This window comes from Sceloporus occidentalis, unplaced genomic scaffold (genome assembly GCF_023333645.1).
Source record: "Sceloporus occidentalis isolate IW3139 unplaced genomic scaffold, rSceOcc1.0.p SCAF_2, whole genome shotgun sequence".
NCBI lineage: Eukaryota > Metazoa > Chordata > Lepidosauria > Squamata > Phrynosomatidae > Sceloporus > Sceloporus occidentalis.
In genome coordinates this window covers 162655173-162681026 of record NW_028316982.1, presented here as the reverse complement: position 1 = coordinate 162681026, position 25854 = coordinate 162655173, and the positions used below count along the sequence as shown (strand labels likewise).

General features: G+C 41.2%; 1 protein-coding gene across 8 annotated transcripts; it reads right to left on the bottom strand.

Moving 5' to 3' along the window:
- Positions 1-18034: 18034 nt before the first annotated feature.
- Positions 18035-25296, bottom strand: LOC149319205 (inhibitor of growth protein 1). Of its 8 annotated transcripts, none has more exons than XM_089511265.1 (2): positions 24720-25296; positions 18035-19869 (listed from the first exon to the last, which is right to left on the bottom strand). In XM_089511265.1, the coding sequence occupies exons 1-2, from the start codon at positions 24862-24864 to the stop codon at positions 19166-19168; spliced, it is 849 nt and encodes a 282-aa protein (XP_089367391.1). In that variant the 5' UTR covers positions 24865-25296; the 3' UTR covers positions 18035-19165. The 8 variants fall into 8 exon arrangements, with proteins under 8 accessions (XP_089367391.1, XP_089367397.1, XP_089367398.1 ...); XM_089511271.1 differs by lacking the exon at positions 24720-25296 and adding an exon at positions 23435-23455; XM_089511272.1 differs by lacking the exon at positions 24720-25296 and adding an exon at positions 23244-23266.
- Positions 25297-25854: the final 558 nt, after the last annotated feature.

Below are 25854 nucleotides of genomic sequence, written 5' to 3'. Positions count from 1 at the left end.
CAACAGCAAATAAGCAGAACCATCCAGAGCAAAGACATACCACAATTCAGTTCTCCATTCTCTGTTCTCAATGGGCAAATGAAACATAAAAAGTCTGCATACACCTTTGAAAACCCAGTAGGAAGATACAAAGCTCTCTCAGAACATATTCCCAGGGTTGTTACATGTTAACAATATTGTTGTTTCAACATTAAAGGTTGGAGTCCTTCAAAACAGGTAAGTCTACATAGATGGCATTGCTATATAGAACTATGTGCTAAGAAAGAAAGAAATGTCCATGTTTCCAGTGCAAGGACATTTCCCTCTTTCCACTGGGAGCCATTGAAACCCCAGGCACTAACATTCTCAATTCTATAAGCATGGACTTCTTTGTCCCAGGTTCTAGGAATTGATATACAACAAAGCCTCTTTGCTTTCCTTTGCTTTAAAGTGCAAATGTACTCTCAGGAAATGCAATAACCCCATAAAGAATTCTTGCATTTTTTAAAAAAGATACTATGTTCCAAGTGATGAATGATTCAAATGCGCTTTAAAGTATAATACCAGTAATATTTGTGTGCAGTTTTCAGTTGTCTGTTATCATTTATGGTGTGTGCGTAGAACACTGTCTTGACATTTCCATGGGCAGTCACTTGCAACCCTTAAAAAGAAAAACAGGCCTTCAAGCATGACAGTGTTTGATAAATTGCCAAGTGCCTGTGCCTAACACTTTCAAAGGAAAGCATGACATTTTTAAAAATTAACTTTAAACCAAATTTCTAAGTTACCCAATGAAAGTCTGATCTCAAGTCAGATTGCCTGATTTTGTTTTTAGATCCATGCAGTCAGCCTGAAGATTGAATTCTTTCAAGCATTATGAAGGAAGATTGCCAAGGACAGTACCATGGCCCAGTTGATTTCAAAACCATTGTGAAGTGTTTACAGCTTCTTTTTCTTTTATATGTTTTCCAAAGCATCCCTAACTTTGCACATCATATATGTCTCTATCCAATTAAAAACATGTTCTGGTTTTGAATGGGTGCACTACACATACTATGCCTTGGATATACGTTTTCTTCCAGATGTCAAGTTTCTTCAGTGATCAGAAAGCTTTCATGGATGAAAAATATCCTGAAATGTTGAACGTGCTAAATAGCTGCCTAAATACCCTAAAGATCCTGTCTGATCTTGGAAGCTAAGCAGGGCCAGCCCTGGTTGGTACTTGGATGGGAATCCACCATCGAATACCAGGTGACTTGAGGGCATATGCACACAAATAGTTGCAAGGCAAGTTAACAGTAATCCATTGTCTACATAATCTGTAAACTATAATGCAGTTAAGAAGTTGGGACAGGATGCAGAAATTTCTGAACAACTGTAAATTACAATTCCCAGGATTCCTCAGAGATGGGAGAGTATTTTAGTTAAACTGGTACACATGGCCCTCCATATCCACAGATTCTTTATCCACAGATTCAACATTCACAACTTGAAATTTTAAAAAATCCAAAAAGCAAACTTTGGTTTTGCCATTTTATATAAGGGACTACATATTACTATGTCATTATATTTAATGGGATTTGAACATCCATGGATTGTGGTATCCAAATCCCAGTAGATACCAAGATCCCACTGTATCAAACTCATTAAAATTTATAAAGGGAACCAAAGAAAGCAAAAACCATCTGAAAATAGTTTTATACATGATAACTGTGGATAGAACGGTATTCGCTGGTCAATGGAGAAACCCAGAGATTCCCTCAATAGATGAATGGCTGTTGAGAACATTAGATGTAATAGAAATGGACAGATTGACTGTCTATTGAAAAGAGAAGACAATCAAAGAGGAGGAGGACATATGAAAACCATTAATGAAATACTGTACAGAAACATGGATGTGGACATAAATAAAGATTGTTGGTATTTTAAAAAAACAGCTAGGTGTAAATTGGGGGGGGGGGTAAAATAGAAAAACACACAGTTTGGAAGTAAGATAATAACAATTTAAAACTCTTTTTAAAAAAAGAGTTGGTAATGACAGACAAACAGAATGTCAGGAGAGAAGAACTGTTAAGAGTGCTGATAAAAGGTTTAATCCAATATGAATAGCAGAAGTTCAACTGAGGGGGCAGGGGGGCTAAATGGAAATGTATTTGAAAATGACTATATATTGTTATAATATGATATTGATAAGATGCCAAATAATAAAAACTATTTTTAAAAAAATATATAGAGGGAACATCCTGTAAATAACTTTCTACTGTGCTCCTGTTTTTGCAGCTACTGCATCCCTACCAAAAAGAGAAATCTACCCCTCTGTAGAAGTGACACATTCTGGCCCCTACATTTTGCCTTCTTCATCAGGCAAAGATGTTACAGTTCATGCAAGAGGAAAAATGGCATGGTTGTTGTCTTTTGATATGCCTCACACCTTCTCTACAAAGATTTTTACACAGCATCATTATATCGTTCCTTTATCGTCCCAAAGTGTAGTGGAATCATCTTAACAGATAGACGATTCCAAAAGATTTTCACATGAGGCTGTTAGTGTTCTTAAATCGTTGCTAAATCGTTCTTAAATCATTGCTGTGTCCAGTGTGTGAATGTAACTGTTTTGAAATCGTTTTGTAATATTTATTGCTGAATTCTGATATATCAACGTTTTAAGAACACTAACAGCCTCATGTGAAAATCTTTTGGAATCGTCTATCTGTTAAGACGATTCCACTACACTTTGGGATGATAAAGGAACGATATGCTGTGTGAAAATCTTCTATAATATCAAAACAAACAACATGCAGACCTGTAACCTAAGTCATCTTGCCTCCTGCATCAACTGTGCCATCTTTGACTGTTAAGGAAGCCACTGAGCTATGAAAGGTAATGTACAGTCAGTCCTCTATATCCACGGATTCTTTATCCATGGCTTCAATAATCCACATATATAAATTCTGAAAAACAAAATTTGATTTTGCCATTTTATATATGGGATATCATTTTACTATGCAAATGTATTTAATGGGACTTGAACATCCATGGATTTTGGTATTCAATGGGGGGGGGGGGGGAGTTTTCAGGAACCAAACCCAAGGGCCCACTGTAATAACTTGTCCTTCCGCCTTCTGAGTGGCCTAATAAATCCAAACTCCAGTGGATATTATGGAGTTTGGATTTGGTTTAATCATCCACATGGCTCCCTCCACAATATTTTTTTTATTATTTTTTGGACTTAGGAACATTGTTAAAAATTCTTGACATGACAACGTCGCAATACATTACTTGTACATATAGGTCCAACAAAAAGACAAAAAGTGACTGCTGTTTTTTCCACTCATTATATCCACTTGGCAAAATGTGTTGTTGACTGTACGGGTAGGAAAACAGTCTTGAAAATAATGAACAGTGGTTCCAGAAAACAAGCTCCTGGTGCAACTGTCCAAAGGCACTGAGCAGTTATTCCATAATTTCTTCCTTATTGCATGAAAAAAGCAGTGAGGAAAAACCAGCAAATTTACACATAGATGATGTGGACATTTAGATGCCTCGTAAAATATTGAATTCGAAGGAGGAAGATCCACAGTAAGAACCTTGCTAAAATCAGTCTATGGATATTAACTAGCTCTTCTAAATCAGGATATTACAACACACAACTGTGTAAATTCATCTCATTTCTAATGTACTGGTTAAGTACATTAAAACATTATTGGAGCAAAATAACATTTTTACCCAAACCAGTGATCATATAGAACTGTACTAGATCTGATTATGATATAATAAAAACAAGCCCTGTACTTGGAATATATCTCATGCATGGAGCAGGTTTAAAAAGAAGCTTACAACCCAAGTCTCTCTTTACACACTACAATATTTTGTAATGAAGACTGAGAACATAAAACCATATTAGAAAATATTGATACTGCAGGGTGAAAAATTGAACAAAAATATCCAAAATGCTAGGGACCAGGAGTGTTTGGGATTTTGGACTTTTTCGCATTTTGGAATACTTTCATACACATAATGAGATGTCCTGGAGATTGGACCCAAGTCTAAACATGAACTTCCTTTGTGTTTCATATCACCTTATACATATAGTCTGAAAGTAATTTTATACATAATATAATATAATGTATAATATTTTGAATAATTTTATGCATGGAACAAAGTTTGTTTACACTGAACCATCAGAAAACAAAGGTGTCACTATCACAGCCACCTGTGAAAAAATTTTTGAATTTTAGAGTATTTCAGATTTTGGAATTCCAGATAAGAGAGACTCAGACTGTATTTATTTATCATTGGCATAGTACATACCGCCAACAAGTGGTGGGCTGGCAGCAATTTTAGGGTTAGGGACCACGCAGCAACCACATGGTCCCTAAGCTTAATACGCCGCGGCAGCGCCATTGTGACATAAGCGACCATTGGTGTACTCGTTATGTCCGCCAATTACCCCCAACAAGCTGGATACTCACTTTAGCGACCTACGGAAGGATGCAAGGCTGAGTGCACCTTGGAGCCCCTGAGATTAAACTCACAACTTTGTGGCTTGCAGTACAGGCATTTAACCACTACACCACCAGGACTTTAGTGGCCAGCTGCCTCAGGAGTAGTGTGGGTGGACAAAGAAACAGAAAGGCATTTTGCTTCCCCGCACACCGGTACATTGGGTGACACCAACATCAGTGATGCCACTGAAGTCAAGTAAGTTCAAGATCACGATAGCAGGATATGAGGAACTCCTCTGCCTATTTCCAGCAGCCGTGTTAGTAAGGTCTCAGTCTCCTCTCCTTAGACGCAAGTGTACCTCTTCCTGGGTTCTCTGGGGCCAACTAAAATTGAATATTCCAAATACAATTACAATTAAGTCCTACTAACAAATTAGCAGCAATACAACTAATTATATATTGAATTTAACATGTATAAACTGTCTGCAAAGTTCCAATTAGATGCGAGTGTAGGACTTGATTGCAGGACTCTTCTGCCTCCACTGTTCAGTTATATTCCAACATTTGGATTCAAATATTAAAGATTAATATAGATATTGATGGGAGACCTAGCATGGGGTAGTGGTTTAGGTCTTGAACTACACTTGTGGAGACTAGGATTCAACTCCCAGGTCAGGTATGAAACCCGCTGGGTCACATGCTCTCAGTCTCAGGGGAAGGTGATGGCAAGCCTCCTCTTAACAAATCTTGCCAAGAAAACTACATGATAGGTTCACTTTAGGGTTGCTCATAAGTTGTAAATGACTTGAAGACACACAATAACAACAATAACAACAACAACAACAACAGCTATTGATATATACACAAAATAGAAACAAATGCAACATAGAAATTACACTACAAAGAATTTACTCTTTTGTTCCCTCTTAAATACACAACTCAAAGTCAAAGTGAAAAGGGCCTTTCCCTTAGCCCTGGCATCTGCTGCTCTCCTTTTCCTTCTGAAAGTATAGTCCCTTTCTTAGGGTTTCTCCACCTGCTGATCCAAACCAATATTCAAACAGTGGAAAGATAATTGCACCCACAGAGATGGTACAGTACTACTTCTCATTTTTCATGACATGACATTTCTCATATTCAAAAGTCTGAGATTTCTGTAAAAGTCTCCCACACAGTTATGTCTTAACTTCATCAAATATAAAGTCTCTTTTAAAAATTGGCACAGATTTTTTTCCCTGTGTTAGCTCTGTTTCATGATTCCAGAAAATTAACAAGAAAGAAGCAGGTAAGCTTTAAATAACATTTTACAGAGCACAATAGAGCCCTCACTTCTATTCATCTGAAATCTGACAGCTTTGAAGAAATCATAACAGGCAACTGTGGGTCCAACTTTCTACCAATTTTGCTGATTTTTTTTAATCTTGGAAATTTTATTAAGTCTTTAATTAATTTATTAATTATTAAAGCTTAATTTTCAATTCATTTCAAGAAAAATACAAAGCATAACAGCCAAGGAAGTCTCAATACATTTTCTCCCCAGAGATGAAAAGCACCAAGTTAACCTTAATAAGAGAGCCCAAATGGTATAGTGGTTTCAGCTTGGACTACGACTCTGCAGACCAGGATTTGAATCTCTGCTCTGCCATGAAAACCTACTGGGTGAGCTTGGGCAAGTCCCACTCTCTCAGCAAATGCAGGCAAATGCAAACCCCTCTGAACAAATCTTGCCAAGAAAACCCTGTGATAGGGTCACCTTATGGTCACCATAAATCAGAAATTACTTGATTTCCTTCATATAAACCTTAATTAACATTGAATAAACTTTTTCTATTTTTTACAGAGTATGATAGAGCCACGTAAGATATAATGTTTGCTTCTTTGGTTATTGAGGTTTTTTTGTTTCTTTGTTTGTTTGTTTTTTGCATAGAAGAAAAGAACCTGGTAAGCCTTAATAAATATTTTGACAACAAAGCCAGGTAAACCCTAATTTTTTCGGCCTTGAATGGGAGGGAAAATCTTTATTTTAATCTCAGCACCAAAGAGCCAGATAAATCCTTCCTTTAAAAAAAAACAAAACAAATTGCTTAGATCAATTCAAAACAATTATATTTTGTCTAATCTGGAATGAGGTCCTAATCTGGAGTCAGGATTCAGAGATCTGAAGGCTGATATCTCCTATTGCCTGTAATAGGAAATACAAAACAGACAGAACCTTTGCCCTGTTTGTCAGCATTGGGTGCCACTGAGACACTGGCAGGTCTTCCACGTTGCAGAAATAAAGCAGTTTGAAATCACTTTCACTTTAATGGCTCCATCCTGTGGAACCCTTGGATCTGTAGTCTGGTGAGGCATTCAGCCTGTTCTGTCAGAGCTCAGATGCTGCATCACCAAACTAAAATCCCAGGATTCTGTAGGACAAAAGTGGTACAGCTAAAATGGTGTCAAACTACATTATTTCTGCAGTGTGGACACACCTTTAGTAGCCTATGAAGAGGGTTTATGTCTGCCCAATTGCAGACAAATAGGTGCAGCAATGTTTGTGTTATCAGCCTTTAACTTGTTTTGCTGTTCTTTTAAATATGGAACTGTCAATCACTTATTTTATTTCTTGACAAATCTGGAAGAAAGTTGGAGGCAACATTGTCTCTTTTAATGGCATCAAAGCTACTAAATTTTAGATTAATAGACAGACTTTCCATGTGGAGAGTACCCAAATGGGTACATGCTCTACCTCCCTTTATTTCTTGTGGACCAGGAAAATGGCTTTGAAAATGACAGCATAGAGAAGGCTCTAGGTAGTAAATCTGTAATAGTTCAAAAGGATATGTGCAGTAATTCCTGCAGAGGGGGAATCCTTCAATTTTTTGAAGGCAGGGGGTGATTAGTTTTCTTTTCCTTCTCTTACCACTTTTTAAAAAGACAATTGGTGTGAAAATGACAAATGCCCTGCTACCAGAAAGTTTCTAGGTTTCAGAAAGCTAGATCAGAGAGTCCTGATGTTTTAGAACCAGTCTGAAGTTCTTTTTAAAAAATAAAACCATGATCCATGACAGTGATGAAAGGAAAGAGGAAGGTTAAAGTTACTGTCCCATCCATTAAGCAAGGCAGTTGGAGAACTCATAAAATGTGCCTTAGGATTAGAAAATGTATCTGTTAGTCATTTGGCTATTCTAAAATAGCTGTTTTTCACAGGCAGGAAATGCTAATTATGGTGCCAGTCTACCTTTCTGAAGTATAAAGCCAGCATGAAGTTTTAACTGCGATTTCACTTTGGGGTTGTTCCCATTAGGTGAAACCCCGCGTTCTGAATTGAATCCAAGGAGTGGCGTTCCTATTAGGATCCGATTTAAACCTAGAACGGTTCTAGAGCAACCCGCAACCGTCCCCACTACAAATCGAATCATAGAGCGGGATAGAAATTTAATTCGAGCTTTCCTCATTTAACGCGTGTTAAAAAAACACTAGGGTCCGACCTACGTTTTTCCATTGAATCGAGTTAGGAACCGGAGTATTTAAATAGGAACGACAGCCTTTGAATCGTGTTAGATGGATGGGAGGAGCGGACTGCGTTGGGGCTGGCCTTGGGGGAGTTGCCCTTTCTGTCCCCATCTGTCATGGCTGTCGCCATTTTTGCTTCCCTCACCCCTTTGTCCACTGTGGTCTTTCAATAAGAGATAAGGATTATTTTTATTTTTGCAACCTCCCCTCTGTGTGGGGAGAGCCCATTTCTAACGGAGGAGAGGCAGGAAGGGAAGGCTCCTCTCGAAGAGGCATTCCCTGCCCGCTTGGGCTCTGATCTCGCCCAGACAGGGAAGGGAAGGCTCCTCGCGAGGAAGCATCTGATCTCGCCCAGGCAGGGAAGGGAAGGCTCCTCGCGAGGAGGCATCTGATCTCGCCCAGGCAGGGAAGGGAAGGCTCCTCGCAAGGAGGCATCTGATCTCGCCCAGGCAGGGAAGGGAAGGCTCCTCGCAAGGAGGCATCTGATCTCGCCCAGGCAAGGAAGGGCTCTGATCAATGGGGGGGGGGGGATAGAGCCTTTCTCCCTCCCTTTCTCAAATGGAATCTGCCTTCTCCTCCAACCCTGGAAAGAGAATCTTTGGGAAGAGTGCTCCCTCCCTGCTTTTCCAGCAGCCTCCTTCATTGATCTCTGTGCTCTCTGAAGGGATTCTCCCTGGCTGTCTTTTGGGAGACATGAAGAGGGGATGCTGTCATGGAAAACCTATCCCATAGTTCCTCTGGAAAAAGCTTGGGTTTCTTAAATTCGCTTTTCCAGCAGCCTCCCCCATTGATCTCTGTGCTCTCTGAAGGGATTCTCCCTGGCTGTCTTTTGGGAGACATGAAGAGGGGATGCTGTCATGCAAAACCTATCCCATAGTTCCTCTGGAAAGAGCTTGGGTTTCTTAAATTCGCTTTGCCAGAAGCCTCCCCCATTGATCTCTGTGCTCTCTGAAGGGATTCTCCCTGGCTGTCTTTTGGGAGACATGAAGAGGGGATGCTGTCATGGAAAACCTATCCCATAGTTCCTCTGGAAAGAGCTTGGGTTTCTTAAATTCGCTTTTCCAGCAGCCTCCCCCATTGATCTCTGTGCTCTCTGAAAGGATTCTCCCTGGCTGTCTTTTGGGAGACATGAAGAGGGGATGCTGTCATGCAAAACCTATCCCATAGTTCCTCTGGAAAGAGCTTGAGTTTCCTAAATTCGCTTTCCTAAATTCGCTAAATTCACAAACAGTCAATGAAATGGAAACGATGCCAAAAGATAAATCGCTTCCAAATATTCCGGATTAATGTTACGTCATTCTGATGTACTATTGATTGACAGCTCCAAATAAGGTATAGAGGAGAAGAATCGCTTTATTTAAACACCGATTTCATGCCAAGTAGGAACGCTTGCAGGTAAAAACTTCAATTTAAATAACCAGATGGGAACGATGAACAAAGCGATTCGGATAGCGGGATAAGAACAGTGTTATTTTGAATCGATTTTATTAAAAACGTTGTATTTTAAATCGTTTCAAATCTTAAGTGGGAACAACCCCCAAGGTTCTGTTAGCTTTGCCAAAGCATTCTGAATGAGCCCAATTGTGCTCTAAACTGATCCACATTCATAACAGAAAATCATATAAGACTTTATCTTTTTCAATAGAATTGTGGCAACAGCACAGAGGAAGCCAACAAGTCTTTTTAAAACACATACACAACACACAGATAATACCTACCTTTTGCCTGATGAAGTCTACAATGGTTTCTGCTTCTTGGTCAGGAGTTTGCTGGCAGTAAATCATTTGCACTTGCAGGAAAGCAGTCCCTCCCTTTCCCCTCAAGATGTTGCTGTTGCTGCAGTAACATCAGTGGTGGCAATTGCAACAGAGTCCGAGATTTATTTTCTAGGACACTGCTTTGAAAATAAATCTTCTTCATTTAGCTATTCTACACTAGAATAAAGGAGCAGGAGCTTTCACAACAGAGTTTCCTGCTTACTGCTGGTTGGGATAGCCACTTGCAGCCTCTCTAACATTTTTTTTAGGACATTACCATAGGAGCCCTGTTCTCGCTGCAATTGCATCAGATAATAGAAATGGAAATATACTGGTTTCAGAGCAGCCATTATTACACTTCTTCACATGACTGGGGCTGCTTCTACCATCATACTCTATTCCTGACTCCCTCTTAATCCTGCCTCCTTGTCCTATGACCTACCCAGCATGCCTTTCAGGTTATTTTATGTTTATTTTCACTTTTTGTTTTTGTATAATGCCAGAGTTTTGCTAATGTGATTTAAGTTTTAAAAGAAAATAAATAGAAAATAAATATATAAAGGGAATCATCCTGCTTGGGAATAGTAGAGGGAGGGGCACGGGGAGAGGAGGAGACACTGACACCATGTGAAAACCAATTTTGCAACTGCCCTGCCAGTGACATTTAGCACCTGGAGACTAGTGTGATGTTTCCCCCATCAATGAAAAGGGATGCCCTCACCATACTTTGAGGACATAGCAACTAGGGTTGGAGGTGTCGTTTGTGCAATAAGTATTGCCAAAGCACCTTTTTCTGGGTCTAATTGTGTTGTCAATGCCACTTGTAGTAATCTCGATCTCTATTAAAACAAGGCAAGAGGAGGGAAATAAAGGAACTGTATAACATCATAGTAAACTTGCTAATTATCATTCAGATCTCATTGACACTGCAGGCAACTTGACCAATCATCCTTAAGACCTCTTCAGTGTCTTTGGTCACTATTAGCTCTGGATGTTGTAAGGCCTGGTATGAGCATACCTTCTTTTTAAAAGGAACAGTAGTCTAAAATCTTTGATGTAAACTGCAAAGATACACCTCTGCTGTTTGTGGTCCTCCTTCCCCCTTCCATAGTAGCAGAGAGGAGGAGTTAGTAAGAAAGGGATGCAAAGTGCAAGGGAGAGAAGGGAAGACATTAGGTAGAAAATCAGAAGAGATGTGATGGAACAAGAGATAATAACTTGTCCCCATTCTGACCCTTTCTAGAATGCCACAGGTGCCTAGTCTTGACTTTTAATGTAGTTGCAAGACTTCTAGGTACAGACCAGAAATCAATGGATAAATCCTTGCTGAAAGGCAGTTTTATGGGGCTAACAGAAAATTGGCAGGAAAGAGTGGTGGGCTGCTCTTGCCATTCCACAGCCTTTTCTGGTTCTGGTGGAGCTACTGGCCAGACAGTAAAGAGAGTCTCTATGAAAGTGCTTGTACCGTTTGCAACTACGTACCTTTGTAAAAATGGATTCTCAGCTCTGGAGGCTATAACCGGGAAATATTGTGCAAGATTTGATGTCATCAAAGAACACGGAGTTTCTCTTTCTAATATCACTCCCCATTTCAGTAGACTTGTGCTCAGAAATAAGCACATGTACCACATCAAGTATAAACACTGTGTTGAGTTGGGTATTGAATTTATTGAAAAAAAATGTTATACAGTGAGGCCTCCTTATCTGTGGTCTTGCCACCTGTGGATTTCAGCATCCGCAGATGGCAAGTCCCCGTTTGTCCCCAATGGCAGCATGTGCACACGACCATGTCGCCATTAAAGACATCCCCCATTGTTCCTAATAGAGGCGCGACCGTGTGCATGCACTGTCATTGGGGTCAACAGGGGATGTTCCTAATGGCGGCACAGCCACATACACAGGACTTGAACGCCCACAGATTTTGATATCCACAGGGAGGGGGGGTCCAGAGCAGATCCCCCATGGATACCAAGGTCCCACTGTAATTTTAATGATATTTCCTTATAAAATGTTAAAATATGAATATATATAAATTGACAAATGACAATATGCCCACCAAAAATTGAAATATTTGTATTCATACACTAATTTGAGCAGGGGCAGCCTGACATGTGCATGTAGATGTAAAGGAGGTTGTGTGAGGGGTGGGGGAAAGGAGAATTGGAGGATCACTGTCTTAAAGTATTGTCTCTTTCCTGGTTCCCTCGTATCCTTTATTTTACTGCTTCCTACATGGTCCCAGCAAAAACCACAGGGTTAAGAGTTTCAGTATTCAGTTTCCTTGGACAATTGAGAGGCTTTGGTGTTGTGTCTGATGTAAAACACAAGTGGACTATTTGCATGAAGACCATGGCCTTCAAAACTGTCCTTATTACTTGTGAGTTCAAAATATTTTAACCTTAAAATTAACTAATATTCCATACTGTAATCATTAACTAAACTAAGTGGTTTGAAACTTGTGCCCTAAACAATGTAATTCCCTAACCTTGAGTAACTAACAAAAACCAAGAAATAGATTTTTACAAAAATCCAAAAGATATAGGCTTCGTGTAAAGAACTAGCATTGTATCCTGTTTCATTAATTACTTAATGTCAGTTAATTCTGGAATTAAGATGATGCTGAAATTCCAACTTCAGGCAATCAATTAAGTTAAAAAATAAAATTGCCACTTTGTATTAGATTAATTGATTTTAACTAATTTATCCCTATCTCTAGTTTTCCCCAGGACTGTCAACTTATTACAGAAAAACTAGTGCAGTTGGGGCCTGGCACAAATAGTAGGCCAGAAATTAATTATGGTCAGAGAGGGAGACTTCAGGTAAGGAAGTGACTTGGAGAAAGAAGGATCAAAGGGCAAGAGGGAAATACAAAGTTAGGTGAATGTTTCTGGATATGTGCTTTTGTGTTGTTCGGTGGATTACCATCAGTTGACCCTGATGATCCTTGCTGCTACTGCATGCAAAAGGATGAGTTTGAGTTGCCCTCACAATTTGCTAACCCATGATCATTCCTGACTAATCCAGTCCTTTTTACTTCCAAGAAGGTATGCATAAAATGAATGTTTACTGTATAGCCTTTTGCCACAGGCACTGCACACCACAGCGAGCACAAGCCCCATTACTTGCAATGGGGCTCCAGCATACACGGTTTTTGTTTTATGCGGGGTGATCCCCTGCATAAAACAAGGGCGCACTGTACATTGCTTATATTCACCTGTGGATAAGTCAACCCAGGTTTTGAGATCAATTTTTGACTAAAATTTCTATACTTATACATGAATATATACAGTAATCTTTCAAAAGTAGTTTTTTAGTTGGATTGATTATTTAATGCTTTTTTTAAAAAAATCTACTTGTTTTTAACTTATATTGTAAGCCATTTTCAGTCCAGTTTCGGAAGAAAGGTGCTATATAAATCAAATATAAATAAATAGTTCATATATTTAGATTTTTCAGAGGAGGAGGGTGAATAGCAAAGTATATGCAATTTGTTATCCCCAGTGACATCAGCTGCCCTTCATACACCTAGGTGACTCTAACTCAGCAACTGGAACAGCAAGAATGGCAGCTGATGTCCCATGAAATGTATGCCACACTGTGAGCTAGTACAATTATTATTTCCCCATTGATGCCAGTCCTTGGAAAAGTAAGTTTTTCAAGCTCTTCTATTCAGTTATATTGTTTCTGCACCATCGAGGTGAAAGCAAGAATTGAGGTTACAGATTACTCTTTTATTACAGTGCTATTTTCTCCATAAATCTTTCAGTGCCCTTCCTTGTGGCCAAGATCATCTCTCTGTATTTATACCAAGGGATTTTTTTCCAAATGCTGAGGCTATTTGTTTGGAATTTTTTCTGCTAGAGTGTTTTAAATGCTTTTTCACTTGCTGGGTCCAAATTCATCTCTATGTAGCCACTATACTTTAACATTGTCTCTAAAACCAAGGGGCCACAGGCAATGGCCAACGCCAGCTCCTAGAGAGCAAAAATGCATTCTTGTGGCTATACTATTTAACTAGTTTTGATTACTTTCTAAATGCAAGCTAATATTAGACCAAACACTGATCACAAAGTGGGTTTTTTGGGCTATGTAGCCATGTTCTAGAAGATTTTATTCCTGATGTTTCCTAGGTAGAAAAACTACAAAATAACAGTAGCTGGATTTTATTTTGGCAACAATGAAAATCTGAACATAATACGCTGTGGAAACAAATGTATTAACTGTAAAACATTGTAAATGTGATGCTTAAATGGACATTTTGACGTGTTGCTGAGGACATGGTTGTATTAATACATCTCAATCAAATAAATAAATACATCATTTTGTCACTTTTAAAAGTTCATGTATACAAAATTGGAATTTGGTCCTGCTTTAATCTTTATTTCTTCCCATCATTTTTGTACCTGCCTATATATCAGTGTGTTCAATATTTCCGTTCAAGATAACAGTAGAGGAAAAGTAAGAGGATTCCTTGATCGCGTTAACAGACGTTAAATGGGTATTTATTTCTCTGACATTTTGCTAGAATCCAAATCGGCAGCCAGAAAAGCTAGTGTTTGTTGTGAACGTATAAAAATTGATCCCCGTAGGGGGAAATTACATTGCTTGGGGAAATCTTTAAACCACTACTATTTGTCTGATTATTTTTTTTAAAAAAAACCTTTTTATAATTTGATGACATTACAGCTCTCACTGTGAGATAGCATGAAGAATGGAGAAACTGGAGGGGAAAATCACAAGGTATATTCCTGCATGGTGAATCTTGGATTGGATGGCCCTTGTGGTCAGGGAGACCAGACATCCCCCCCTTTCCAGGACATGTCCTACATTTCAACTTTCCGTCCAGGAGGAATTTAGACATTTCTTCCATTTTGAGTATGACTAAGAAGCATGAATTTATATTTAGAGTTGTTGGCTTTTATTTGGTCTTACGTTTTTCTTGAATGCCCTACATTTTGTGGTTAGGACATCTGGTCACTCTGCTTGTCATCTCTTCCAACTCAATGATTCCTGTTAAAAAGTTCAGGCATTATCACTTGCCCTGATTCTTTTGGATAGAGAATAGAACAAGTCAAAGTACTCATTAGGCGAGTGGTAGGAGTCCAAAGCTGTCCAGAACAATTCTTGGAGTGCATTTGAATCTAGACACTAGGCTACTTCTTTCTCTATCACACTTTTTCCTCTAAGGATATTGCATGACTGTACTGTCTGGAGCCTCCTCGTGAATCTCTACTGTTTATGGCCTTTGGGCCATAGGCTCCCTAATGTAGCTTCTTGATCAAAATTTGAAAAAATGATAGGTGTGATCCGGGTTTTGGCGGGTGTAACAGGCACGACAGAAGTGCTTCTTCCTTTCCTTGGCAGCCCCTTGAAAATACTACTCAGTCAGGAGACCGGCTGAATGGGGTGAGCTGTGTGTAGGTTTTTCAAAACTGGACGGGGTACTTTCTGTTCATGGTAGGCACACCCAGGATCCAATCTCATAATTTAACAAAATCTGCTAATCTAAATAGCCAAAGTAATAACAGTTTAACTGGACAGAGGAAAACCTTCCAAGGCTTTATCTGGTCACCCAAAGAGGTAATGTGCCATTGGTTGCCTCTTACAAATCCAGTTAGAAAAAGAAACATCCTTCCTTGAAGCCAGTTGTTTAATTCTTCTAAAAATGCTGCAGAACCCCATTGATTCCTCTTTCGGGCTCATGTCAAACCCAAAATAATTTACTCAGAATCCAGTTGTTACAGTTGCAAAGTTTTGAGCTTCCTTTTACCTTGCTAGTGGTATCACATTCACCCGCTTGCTGGTTTTCTCATGGCAGTGATGGCAAGCAGGGCCTTGGAGATGCAAAAGTTATGTACTTTTCCTGCACTGTATATTCCTTATATAAAGCACCTTACTCCAATTGAATTTGTTCCTCAAAATAACTATATGGGACACTGCAAGAGAAGACACATAGCAATGTTGAGAGAAGGAGAGTCTTTTCAATTAGAGCAGTAATTCTTCCCCAAAGAAAAATATGAAAGAAGCCTGCATCTGTCTTCATTTGTTCTTGAGTCAGTAGACAGAATTCACATCTATTTTAAACATAAACCTTTTATGGTTGCTACCACTAATTCTTTTTTTACTCTATAGGGACCAATTTTTTAGTATGGGAAAGACTTCAGATCTCTGGCAGTTACTTTTACCGTCAGATAATTTCCCAGAGGTACAACCATCAGGTAGAAATATCAGTAGAGCCCAGCCACGTTTGGGGGATCAGTCCCTAGCAATAATCAGCATAAATATATAGTTTATGCCTTCATCTGATATCAGTACATTTGTTTTATGTGGCAGTACTCTGTTACTGTAGTATTTATTCTCAGGAAACCTGTTGGAATGGGCCTCCCTGCTGTACTTTGCTCATGATGCTGTTATAATAATGCATATCGTTCCAAGTACCATCACAGTTAACACAGATCTACAAGAAGTAGGAACAGAAAGATTATTTGGGGTTGTGTCTTGGTTGAAAAATAGGTTTCCAAACTTTGGAAGGAAAAAAATTGGGGAGAATAGAGTTGTAAGAATTTTGCAATTTTTACCTGGTATTCACCCATAATGAAGTATTGGTTTTTGGTGGTGGGGCGGATTATTCTCAGAAAGATAGATCGAAAGCTCTTTTTTTTTCTACTCAAAACCAGCAATTGTGTATGACAAAAAGTTTCACACAAAAAATTATCATGCTAAAACTAGCAGTCTTGCACTAAAAAATAGCCATATGGTTTGTTGTGCAAGATTACAGTTATTTTTGTGTAGAAACCAGCAACTGTGCATAAAAATTGACTGTCTGGAAGCTGGGGATATGTTTTTGTACAAACCCTCACAATTTTCATGTACTTTCCTCCTTTATTTCTGTGCAGAATAAGTTCCCGAATATGTCAGAATGTGAATACTGGGTGACAGCTAAACAAAAATAATAATAATAATAAATCTCTGCAGCATCGAGGGCGGGGGTGGTGGTGGTGGAGGATCTGGAAATTATATCCTTACTTATGAGACTGAAAATAGTCATATATTTACATCCCTAACAAGGAGCTAGCGGTGTATCTGTTTCTACTCCTGTCATCTTGAAAAAAAGTACTCATCCCTCCATATTTGCGGCTTTGATATCTGTGGCTTTGATTTGTCATGGATTTAATTAATATGTTCCCTCTAGTGATATCTAGGTCCTCTAGCGCAACTCTATGGTCAACTTTAAACTAAAAGTTGCACTGAAAGCCCTAGAGATTCCTAGAGAGAATATTCTACTAGGCCAGTGGTTCCCAACCTGTGGGTCAGGACCCCTTTGGGGATCGAATGACCCTTTCATGGGGGTCGCCTAAGACCATTGGAAAACACCTATTTAATTACAGTTATGAAGTAGCAATGAAAATAATTTCATGGGTTTGGGTCACCACAACATGAGGAACTGTATTAAAGGGTCGCGGCATTAGGAAGGTTGGGAACCACTGTACTAGGCATTTGTAGCTCCTCCAGTGCACTTCTATGGTCAGTGTCTGACGGACGTTGACCACAGAGTTGCACTGGAAGACCCAGAGATTTATAGAGAGGTGCCCTCTCAGGTAAAAACATGGTGTTTTTGTTTGCAGTTTTCCACATTCACGGAGGTCTTGTGCCCCTAACCCTAGCGAATATGGAGGGACAAGTGTATAACTAAAATTGAAAACAATTTATATATAAAACAAGAGCTCCAGGTCCAGGCTACCGTTGAACACCCCTGAAGTGACAGCAAGAGGTGGTCCAAATGAGATTCTTCAACTATTTAATGTGAATAAAAGCAGAATTAAAAGAAAACTAAATTAGGAATACATATGCTGTGGCACAGCTGCCCTTCCTTGTTCTGAATCCCAGCATGATGCTGTCGATAAAAGCCTGGATATGAAGGTAGCAGCAAAACACATCCTTTGGCAATTACAGGCTCAACTGGATAGGGAAGAGGAGAAAATCCGGTCAATATAATTGGGCAAGGAGGAATTGCAAAGAGGTGGCAGCAGATGCAGTGAAAGGAAAAGCAGAATGATGGCTATTTGGCATTGGGGAAGGAGAAATACAGCAGCAGGATGTGTGTGCACAAGCACAAGTTAGAAGGGTGGTTAATTGCTTAGGAATATATGTATACAGGAATATACAGGAATATTATTCTGTGTATTACTATTGCTTACATATAAAGCAGCAAATGTTTTCTAACTGCTGTACAAGGATTTAAAAATAAAACAGACCCTGCCTACAGGCTTAAAATCAAACAGATACAACTTGAAAAGAAAACAGAATAGGGAGGGAAGAGAAAAGAGCAGGAACATACAAACAAGATTATCCAACTTCTTTAATTTATTCCTTAATATCACTGCTGTACAATTTTCATACATACAGAAGGAAATGCATATTGGTTACACCATGGCATGTGGATGCATCCCCAATTATAATACAGTTAAGTGCAACTCCACTTGAAAATGTACATTTTTACAACTTATACAAAGTAAAGACTGCTACTCTATTATCTGTGACAGTATAAAGCTTTGATTTATGTTAAGTTTCATTACTAAACCACTTCCTGGTTAAATACAAAATATACTAAATCATTTTAAAAGGCCCTTGTGGTACTTGGCCAATATATAAAATATGTTGTGTAAAATTTAACCTTTTTGCATTTTTAAAAAATAAGCTTGTAGCTGTAGTTAAACATATTACGGAGCTGCTAGACGGACACACTTAACAGGAGCCATTCTCTAAGTTCTTACATGCTACTGCGCATCATCAGATGAGTTTTGTACCCCGCTCTAAACATATCCCTTAGAAATAAGTCTCACTGAAAACAATGAGGCTTAATTCTTAGCAAGGTATTTAAAACAGGGCATAAGGCTGTAACCTTAAACCATTTTTCTTTTCTTTTTGGAAATTGCAATGTGTGAAACAGGTAAGACCTTGTTCCAGGTAAATGGCCCAGAGTTAAATACAACTTAAGCCCAGTAAAATAAATGGGCATAAGGATTGTATGCTCTTTTTTGGGAGTGTGGTCAATTATGTTCAGGATAAATTTGTAGTGTACTGCTGCTTCATTTAAAGAGACTACAGAACAATTTGCTGGAAAGATAAACGGCATTCCCTCTATAAAGTAAATTGGAATGCTATCCAAGACGTGCTGACTATCTACATTTTCATGGGCAGAGTGTTACCAACTAGTACAGGCATATTTTTCACAAGATGAATCCGAACATTACACGTTAACTTTTATTACTTCACTGTATGCTTTGGCCCACAGACTGTTTTTTGTTAACAGCCATATCAAAGGGGGGAAAAACAAGCATTTCCTTATTGCCACCCCTATTACAAGAATGGTTTTGATTTATAACCTCCTTAAAAAATATACATTTTACAATCCTAGTACCCCAACAAAAGGTGAGACAGAATAAATAAATGTTTTCATGGCCCTATTCTCCTCTGATTTAGAAACTACCTGTTGTAAGCCCTTTCTTTTTTAGATTTTTCCAGTGCTTTGTCCATGGTTTTCTCATTTTCTCCCCTACATTTTGGACAGTACCACTTGCCCTTTGGTTTATGATTGAGTCCCACACATGAGAAGTGAAACCATTCGATTGGGCACTCATCATTATCACAGCCTATCATTTCTCCATAGGAGACCTGATTACAGAGGCAATAGGTTGGCTCATTGGGGTCAATAGGGAGGTCTGCTGGGGAAGCCTCTCTCTCTGCTTTGGCCTTAGATCTCTTCTTTTTCTTGGAGGTTTTTGCTTTCTTTTCCTTTGGAGTTCCTGAGGTGATATCGTCATGATCATGATTATTGGACGCATTCTCCCGGTTTTCGTTATTTCTTTGCCTCCTGGATCGTTTGTTGTTTGGCTTCTCGGCTTGACTGATTGTCTCATTCTTTGACTTATCTTGATTAGCTTTGCCGCTGTTTCCAGTGGTGTCATTAGTCTCTTGGCAAGTCTCAAACAGTTCTCCATGACTGTCAAGTTGCCTTGTTCTGTTCTCAACAAGTTCTACCATTTGGCTGACAATCTGAATCTTTTCATCTCCCAGCTCTTGACTCCGGATCAGTGCTCTCTGTATACAGTGCAACATCCTCCTCTTCTGTACTGCATCCGTCTCCCGTTTGAATTTTTCATAATAATCATCCAGTTCTTTTAGAATCTCTGTGAAGAAAGGATACAACATGTTATTTATTAGCCTTATATGTAACACAGCAAAACAAAAGTTTTGTCAGAGATTTGGCCAAGGGGGAAATTTTCCAAAACCTCTCACAGTCTAACTAAAGCTGTGATTTTAAGTATAGTCACTTGAAAGCAAGATGTACTTAAGAAATATATTGGACTGGTCCCACAGGAATGTAGTTGTATCTTGAGATTTTTTGCAGAGGTTCTAGGCCACATCAGCTGCAGTCTAGTTCAGGACTATGATATATGCCATGGTATCATAACCATGATATGACTGAGGCTTGGGACATGAAAAGTTCTTTCTCTTGTATCTGAAGCAAGCAATGGCTGTGCTTCTCCAGAGCGGCTTTGGGACCTGCTCAGTTTGAATGAATGCTTTGTTTGCATTCTGTTCATTTCCCTTCTGCAGCGTAACAAATTATTCCTGTTTCCATTTTGCCTCTGGCAGTTTTAGTTGTATTTTTGATACACATTTCTATTTCTTAGGTGCCCTTTTTATCTTTTCTTAATTGACATGGCAAGAAAACATGTGTTAAGCACAGCTATATTTAAATTATGTTTCAGTGTGCAGTATTTAAGTGTCCATAGGAAGGCAGTTTTATTTTGAAGCAAGCCTAATTGAAAACAGTGGGAACGTCTTCCGAGTAGACAATGAAGGACAATCTTATATATGCCTATTCAGAAGTAAATCCCCTTGAATCCAGTGGGTCTTGTTGGCAGCCGAAATTACATTCAACCAGTTTCTCTCACATGGTGGCTATTAGGACTAATTCCCACTTTTTAAAGGCCTGTAGCTCTCCTCTCAGCCTAGGGTTGCCAGAGTGAAAAATGGAAGGGCTCCTGTACTTTTTAAGGTGGTGCAGAAGAGAGAATGTCAGCAGGTGTTGCTTTCCATACAGCAGCCATTAAAGGTACAGAAGCCCTCCCCAGTTTTCACTCTGGCCCATACTGGAGAGGAAGGGGATCACAGAAATTGCTAGCAAAGTAGCTTAAGAAGGCCATAAGTCTTGCCCCCTTTTAAGGCCTTCTATGCAGTGGTTTCAGTGGTTTGACTATGACTCTGGAGACCAGGGTTCAATCCCTAGCTTGGCCATGGAAACCTATTGAGTGGCCTTGGGCAAGTCACACTCTCTCAGCCTCAGGGGAAGGCAATGGTAAACCTCCTCTGAACAAATCTTGCCAGGAAAACTCCCCATGATAATACAGTGGACCCTTGTTATAGGCTGGGGTTTGGTTCCAAGATCCCCCGTGGATAACAAAATCCATGGATGCTCAAGTCCCATTAAATATAATGACATAGCAAAATGGTGTCCTTTATTAAAAAATGGAAAATCAAGGCTTGATACTTGAAATTTATACTTTTTTTGGAACATTTTCAAACTGTGGATGCTTGAATTGTGTATAAAAAATCAGTGTATAAAGAAGGGCTGATTGTAGATTCACCTCAGGGTTGCCCTAAGTCAGAAATGACTTGAAGGCACCCAACAAGAACAGTCCTTCAGAAACCCCTTGCCTTATCCAGAATCCCAAAATATGCCAAAATACCCCCAAAACCTTTTTCATGGGTGACTGAGGGAGGGACACCTTTGCTTTCTGGTGCCTCAGTGTACACAGACTTTGATGCAGGCCCAAAGGGATTAAAAGTATTGTATGCAATGAACTGCAGGCTATGTGTATGAGGAACTTAAATGAATGTCGTGCTTACAGTTAGGTCTCATCTACTTTGTATGTATTCTTTGTACCTTGACTGCTTAATTAGATGTTATTGTAGCACGGACGGGGGTGATGTGTGTTTTAGCTGTGTGTTGTATGTTATGCTGTGTTTTACTCGATGTTGTAAGTATTATTATTACTATTATATTTGCAGGAACCTGTAGGGGTTTGCTCCTGTCTTTTGTGGCCTGTCTCCCTCATACAAAATGCTTGGGACCGGAAGCGTATTGGATTTCTGGATTTTTATTCTATTCAGAAATCCCAAAGGCTTCTGGTCCCAAGCATTTGGGATCAGGGAGACAGGCCACAAGAGACAGGAGCAAACCTCTACAGGTTCCTGTGGAGGTAAGACTGGGGCTCCATGACTGGCCAAACTGAGAGCAGGGGGAGGGGCGGCAAAGCGCTGGCCCCGCCCCTTTCCCAACGGCAGCCTTCAGTCGCGAGGCCCAAAGGGCGGGGCCGATAGATGAAAAAAAAAAGCACTCTTCTCTTCCCCCTCCTCCCCCTCCCGCGCGCGACGGCGTCATCTACAGTTCCGAGGGGCGGAGCAAAACTCCAGGGAGCGGGAAGGGGAAGTCTATGCCCCGCCCCCTTTGTCAAGCGGGTCCCCACACCCCGCCAAAAGGCATTGGTAGAGGCTCCTGTTTGTCAGCTCCTCAGCCAGCTTTTGTCCCGCCCACTCCTCTTGAAGGGAGAGGAGGCCACGCCCCTTTCCCTCCCGGAGGAGGATGCCGAGTTTACGGGCTCCATTGTTCTTAGAAAGGAAGTGGGGCGTTAAAGAGTGCGAGTGCATGCGCGCTCTCGAGGGCGGGCGCGCTCTCGTGTGGTTTCCTCCCCCCCTTTCCTCTACATCCGTCTTCAACCGAAACGCGAGGACCCGAATCCAACCAGCTTGGCCAATCAACTCCTATGAAGTCCACTTACAGCCCGCCTCTGTTGAAACCGGCCAATCAGATGGGAAAAACACGCCAATAGCCCGCCCTCTCGCTAAAGAGCATTCCTCACCAATCATAAGGGAAAGCCCCAACCGAATCTCCGCCTCTTTTAGTACCCGCAAGCCAATCAGGCGCTGAACACAGAACGATGGGCAGCCCTCGTTTTTCACACCGACCTGTCAGTCACCGTGAGCTTCCAACAACTCGGGAAGCCAACCCTCCACTAAACAGCAGACGGGGCAGCTCGAACTATTACAACAAACCTCCCCCCTGCTGCTTTAAGCCCCGCCCCCTTCCACCATTCGGTTTTGTCGGCGTCACTAGGAGGCCGAACCTCTGTGGAGAATTCAGGGGAACGAATCATTGCGCGAGAGGGCGGGGCCACAGCGGTTTTCATGAGGGAAGTTCCAACCAATAGCGGAGCTCGGGGGCGGGGCTAACACAATGACGGGAGGGTATAAAAGCAGCTGCGACGGCGCCTTTTACTCTCTTTGCTAGAGCTCAAGCGCAGAGGCGCCTCCCTCTAGCGCAGTCGAGTGCTTACAGTGGGTTGAAATGCCCGCCCTTGTCCTTTAACAGTGTTCCCCCCTCCCTTCTCGACCGGCCATTCACACCCTCAACTTAAACCCACACATCCCCCTCTTTATTCAGTCCCCCATTTCCTCCTCCTCCGTTTACTCAACGACATCTTTAAAAACTCCTCACACCACACAGAAGGTGTCTAGTACTTGCTGCTTTCCCCTCAGAACAACCCCCGCTTCCTTCACAAAAGCCTCGCCGTTTGAGGGGGAGGAAAAAAAGGGGGCGAGTTTCAAGTGCTCTTTTGAAGGTGTCACCTCCACGTCCAGACGGAGCACTCTCCCCAAACCCCTTTCCTCCTCAGCCTCCTTTTTTACCTTTCAGCGCAGCACTATACTAAGCGACAAAGGACCTTTCTAAGCCCTCTCTGCGCTCACTAAAAACACCACCATTTCTTTAGCTTGCGGGGCCGGCTGAGGAGAATATGAGGGAGAGACAAACACAGCCATAATAGTTTTAAGGAGAAGGAAGGAAGGCAGGCAGGCAGGCAGGCAGGGGGGGAGCCCTCAGTAAGCAAGCACCACAGCCCCAGCCCACACAGCATTTTATATAATCTATTCCCCCACGCTCCCCTCCCCATTTAAGAAGCAAATCCCATTGAAGAATAACGAGGGATGATGATGATGATAATAAAAAAGAGGGCACGAAGAAGGCAACATGCCCAGCCCTCCCACCCCTTTTCCCCTTCTCAGTCTGATCCACTCTCCCTCCCTTCTTTACTAGCAGCACCCTCTTTCCTACTACATCAGCCATGGCGAAGAGGAGAAACCCCTCAATGTTGTGGGTGTTAATAGTCGCCCTCCTTCCTCTCCCTGGAGCCCAGATAACACAAAACACACACAACACAAACACACACACTCTTCTCTCTTTCTTTCCCCCATTTCTTCCTTCTCTTTCTTCCCCCCTTCCTTCCTTCTCTCATTCTTCCCTTTCTTTCCCCCTTCCTTCCTTCCTTCCTTCTTTCCCAAACCAGAGAAAGAAGCAGCAGCAGCCGCCTCAGTGCCCCATGCGTCCCAGTTCCCCTGCCCCTCCTCTGCCCCTACTGTTGCAGCCGCCTTTTTGTGTGTCTGTCTGTCTGTGTCTATACAGCATTTATTTTTATTTCATTTGTACCTAAAAAAGCTTAAAATGCTAACCCTTCCTCCCCTTTTGTTCCTCCCCAAAGGAATACACACACACACACATATATATATAGGGAGAGAGAGAAAGATTTCAGAGGAAGAGTATAGATTGAGAAAGAGAGTGGGGGGAGGAGGAGGAGGGAGGGCTGCACTGCAACCATAGCCTTGCTTTTTAATATATATATGTGTGTGTGTGTGTGTGTGTCCTCCCTCCTTTCCCTCCCCACTCTCTTTCTTAATCTATACTCTTCCTCTGAAATCTCTCTGTTTTCGCAAAGAAAGAAAGAAATGCAAAAGCTACCATTATTATTTTGGAGAAGGGGAAGAAGGAAGGAGAGGAAGCACACAGGAGGAGAGAGACCCATCTCTGCAGAAAAGGCAAAGCCCTCTGTAGCTTTTACATACATATATACATACATACATATAGGAAGGCATTAAAGGGAGAGAGGAGGGAGAGAAAGGGGGGAAGCCCTTTCTTTACCTTGGTATTTGGCGTCTATTTCCCTCATCAGGGAGACATTTCTCTGCAGATCGAAGGGCAGGGATTCGATGGAGTCCATGTAATCTTCCACATAGTTGGCTAAATGGAGCTGCTCCCCTCCGTTGGCAGGGTTCAGCATTTTCATCCGGGCGAGGGGGAAAAGGTTGTCTCTCTCTCTCTTTTCTTTCTCTTCTCTCTCTCTCTCTCTCTCAAATGGGAGAGAGAGGAGTTTTTTCTTCCTTTCCAAAAAGCAGCAGCAGCAGCAGCCACAGAGGCTCTCAATGGGAACCAAAAAGGACCACCACTAAAAACAACACACAAAAAGGAGCCAGAGAGAGAGAGGGATTGAGGCTGACTGTGAGCTACATCAGGAGGGTTGTCTTTTCTTCCTCCAAGTCCCAGCCGCCGTAGCAGCTGATTGAATGGCTGTTGTCGTTGTCGGCAACTAGTCCTCTCTCTCTCTCTCTCTCTCGCCAAGGCGGCGGTAGTAGGAACAATCAGAGTGGATCCGAGTGTGTGTAAAGTGTGTGTACAACAGGGAGGGAGGGAGGGAGGGAGGGAGGTCTTAAAAAGAAGAAGAAGAAGAAAAACCCAGACCCACAGAGACTGGATCTGCTGCGGTGGGAATCAAAATGCGATATAAAAAGAACACCTGGCAAAGGAAAGAGGAGAAAGAGAAGAAGCAGCTTCTCTGGCGCTGCTATGGTTCCTCCCGCGGTGTTAATGCAGCCTCTCTCTCTCTCTCTCTCTCCGCCGCACTTGATCCAACGTGGAAAACCCAAATACCAGTTTCAAACACTTGGGAAACATTCAGCCCCGCCACCCACTGCGCATGCGCACCACTCCCATCCTCCTCTCTCCTCCTCTGCTCTGCCCCCTCCCTCCCTCCCGGAACAGAGGCTGAGCAGGAGCCCCAATCTGCCCCCTTTTCCCCCTTGCCTTTAAGGAAAAATATATAGTACAGTATATACTATATATATATATATATGTGATATGGTTGCATCCCCACTGCGGAAACAACCCGCTTTTGACGCCGCAGCTCTCCCTGCTGTGGAGTCCTGGGAGTTGTGTTTTGTTGTGTCTCAACGTCTTGCATCCACACTGGAGAAACAACTCGGTTTGGCACCGCTTTACG

Bases quoted from the DNA above. Each gene is read 5' to 3' on its own strand.
- LOC149319205 (XM_089511265.1), bottom strand. From the start codon at position 24,864: ATGAAAATGCTGAACCCTGCCAACGGAGGGGAGCAGCTCCATTTAGCC. The intron at 19,870-24,719 runs GTAAAGAAAGGG...CTTTCTTCACAG, and splicing joins AATAGACGCCAAATACCAAG to AGATTCTAAAAGAACTGGAT.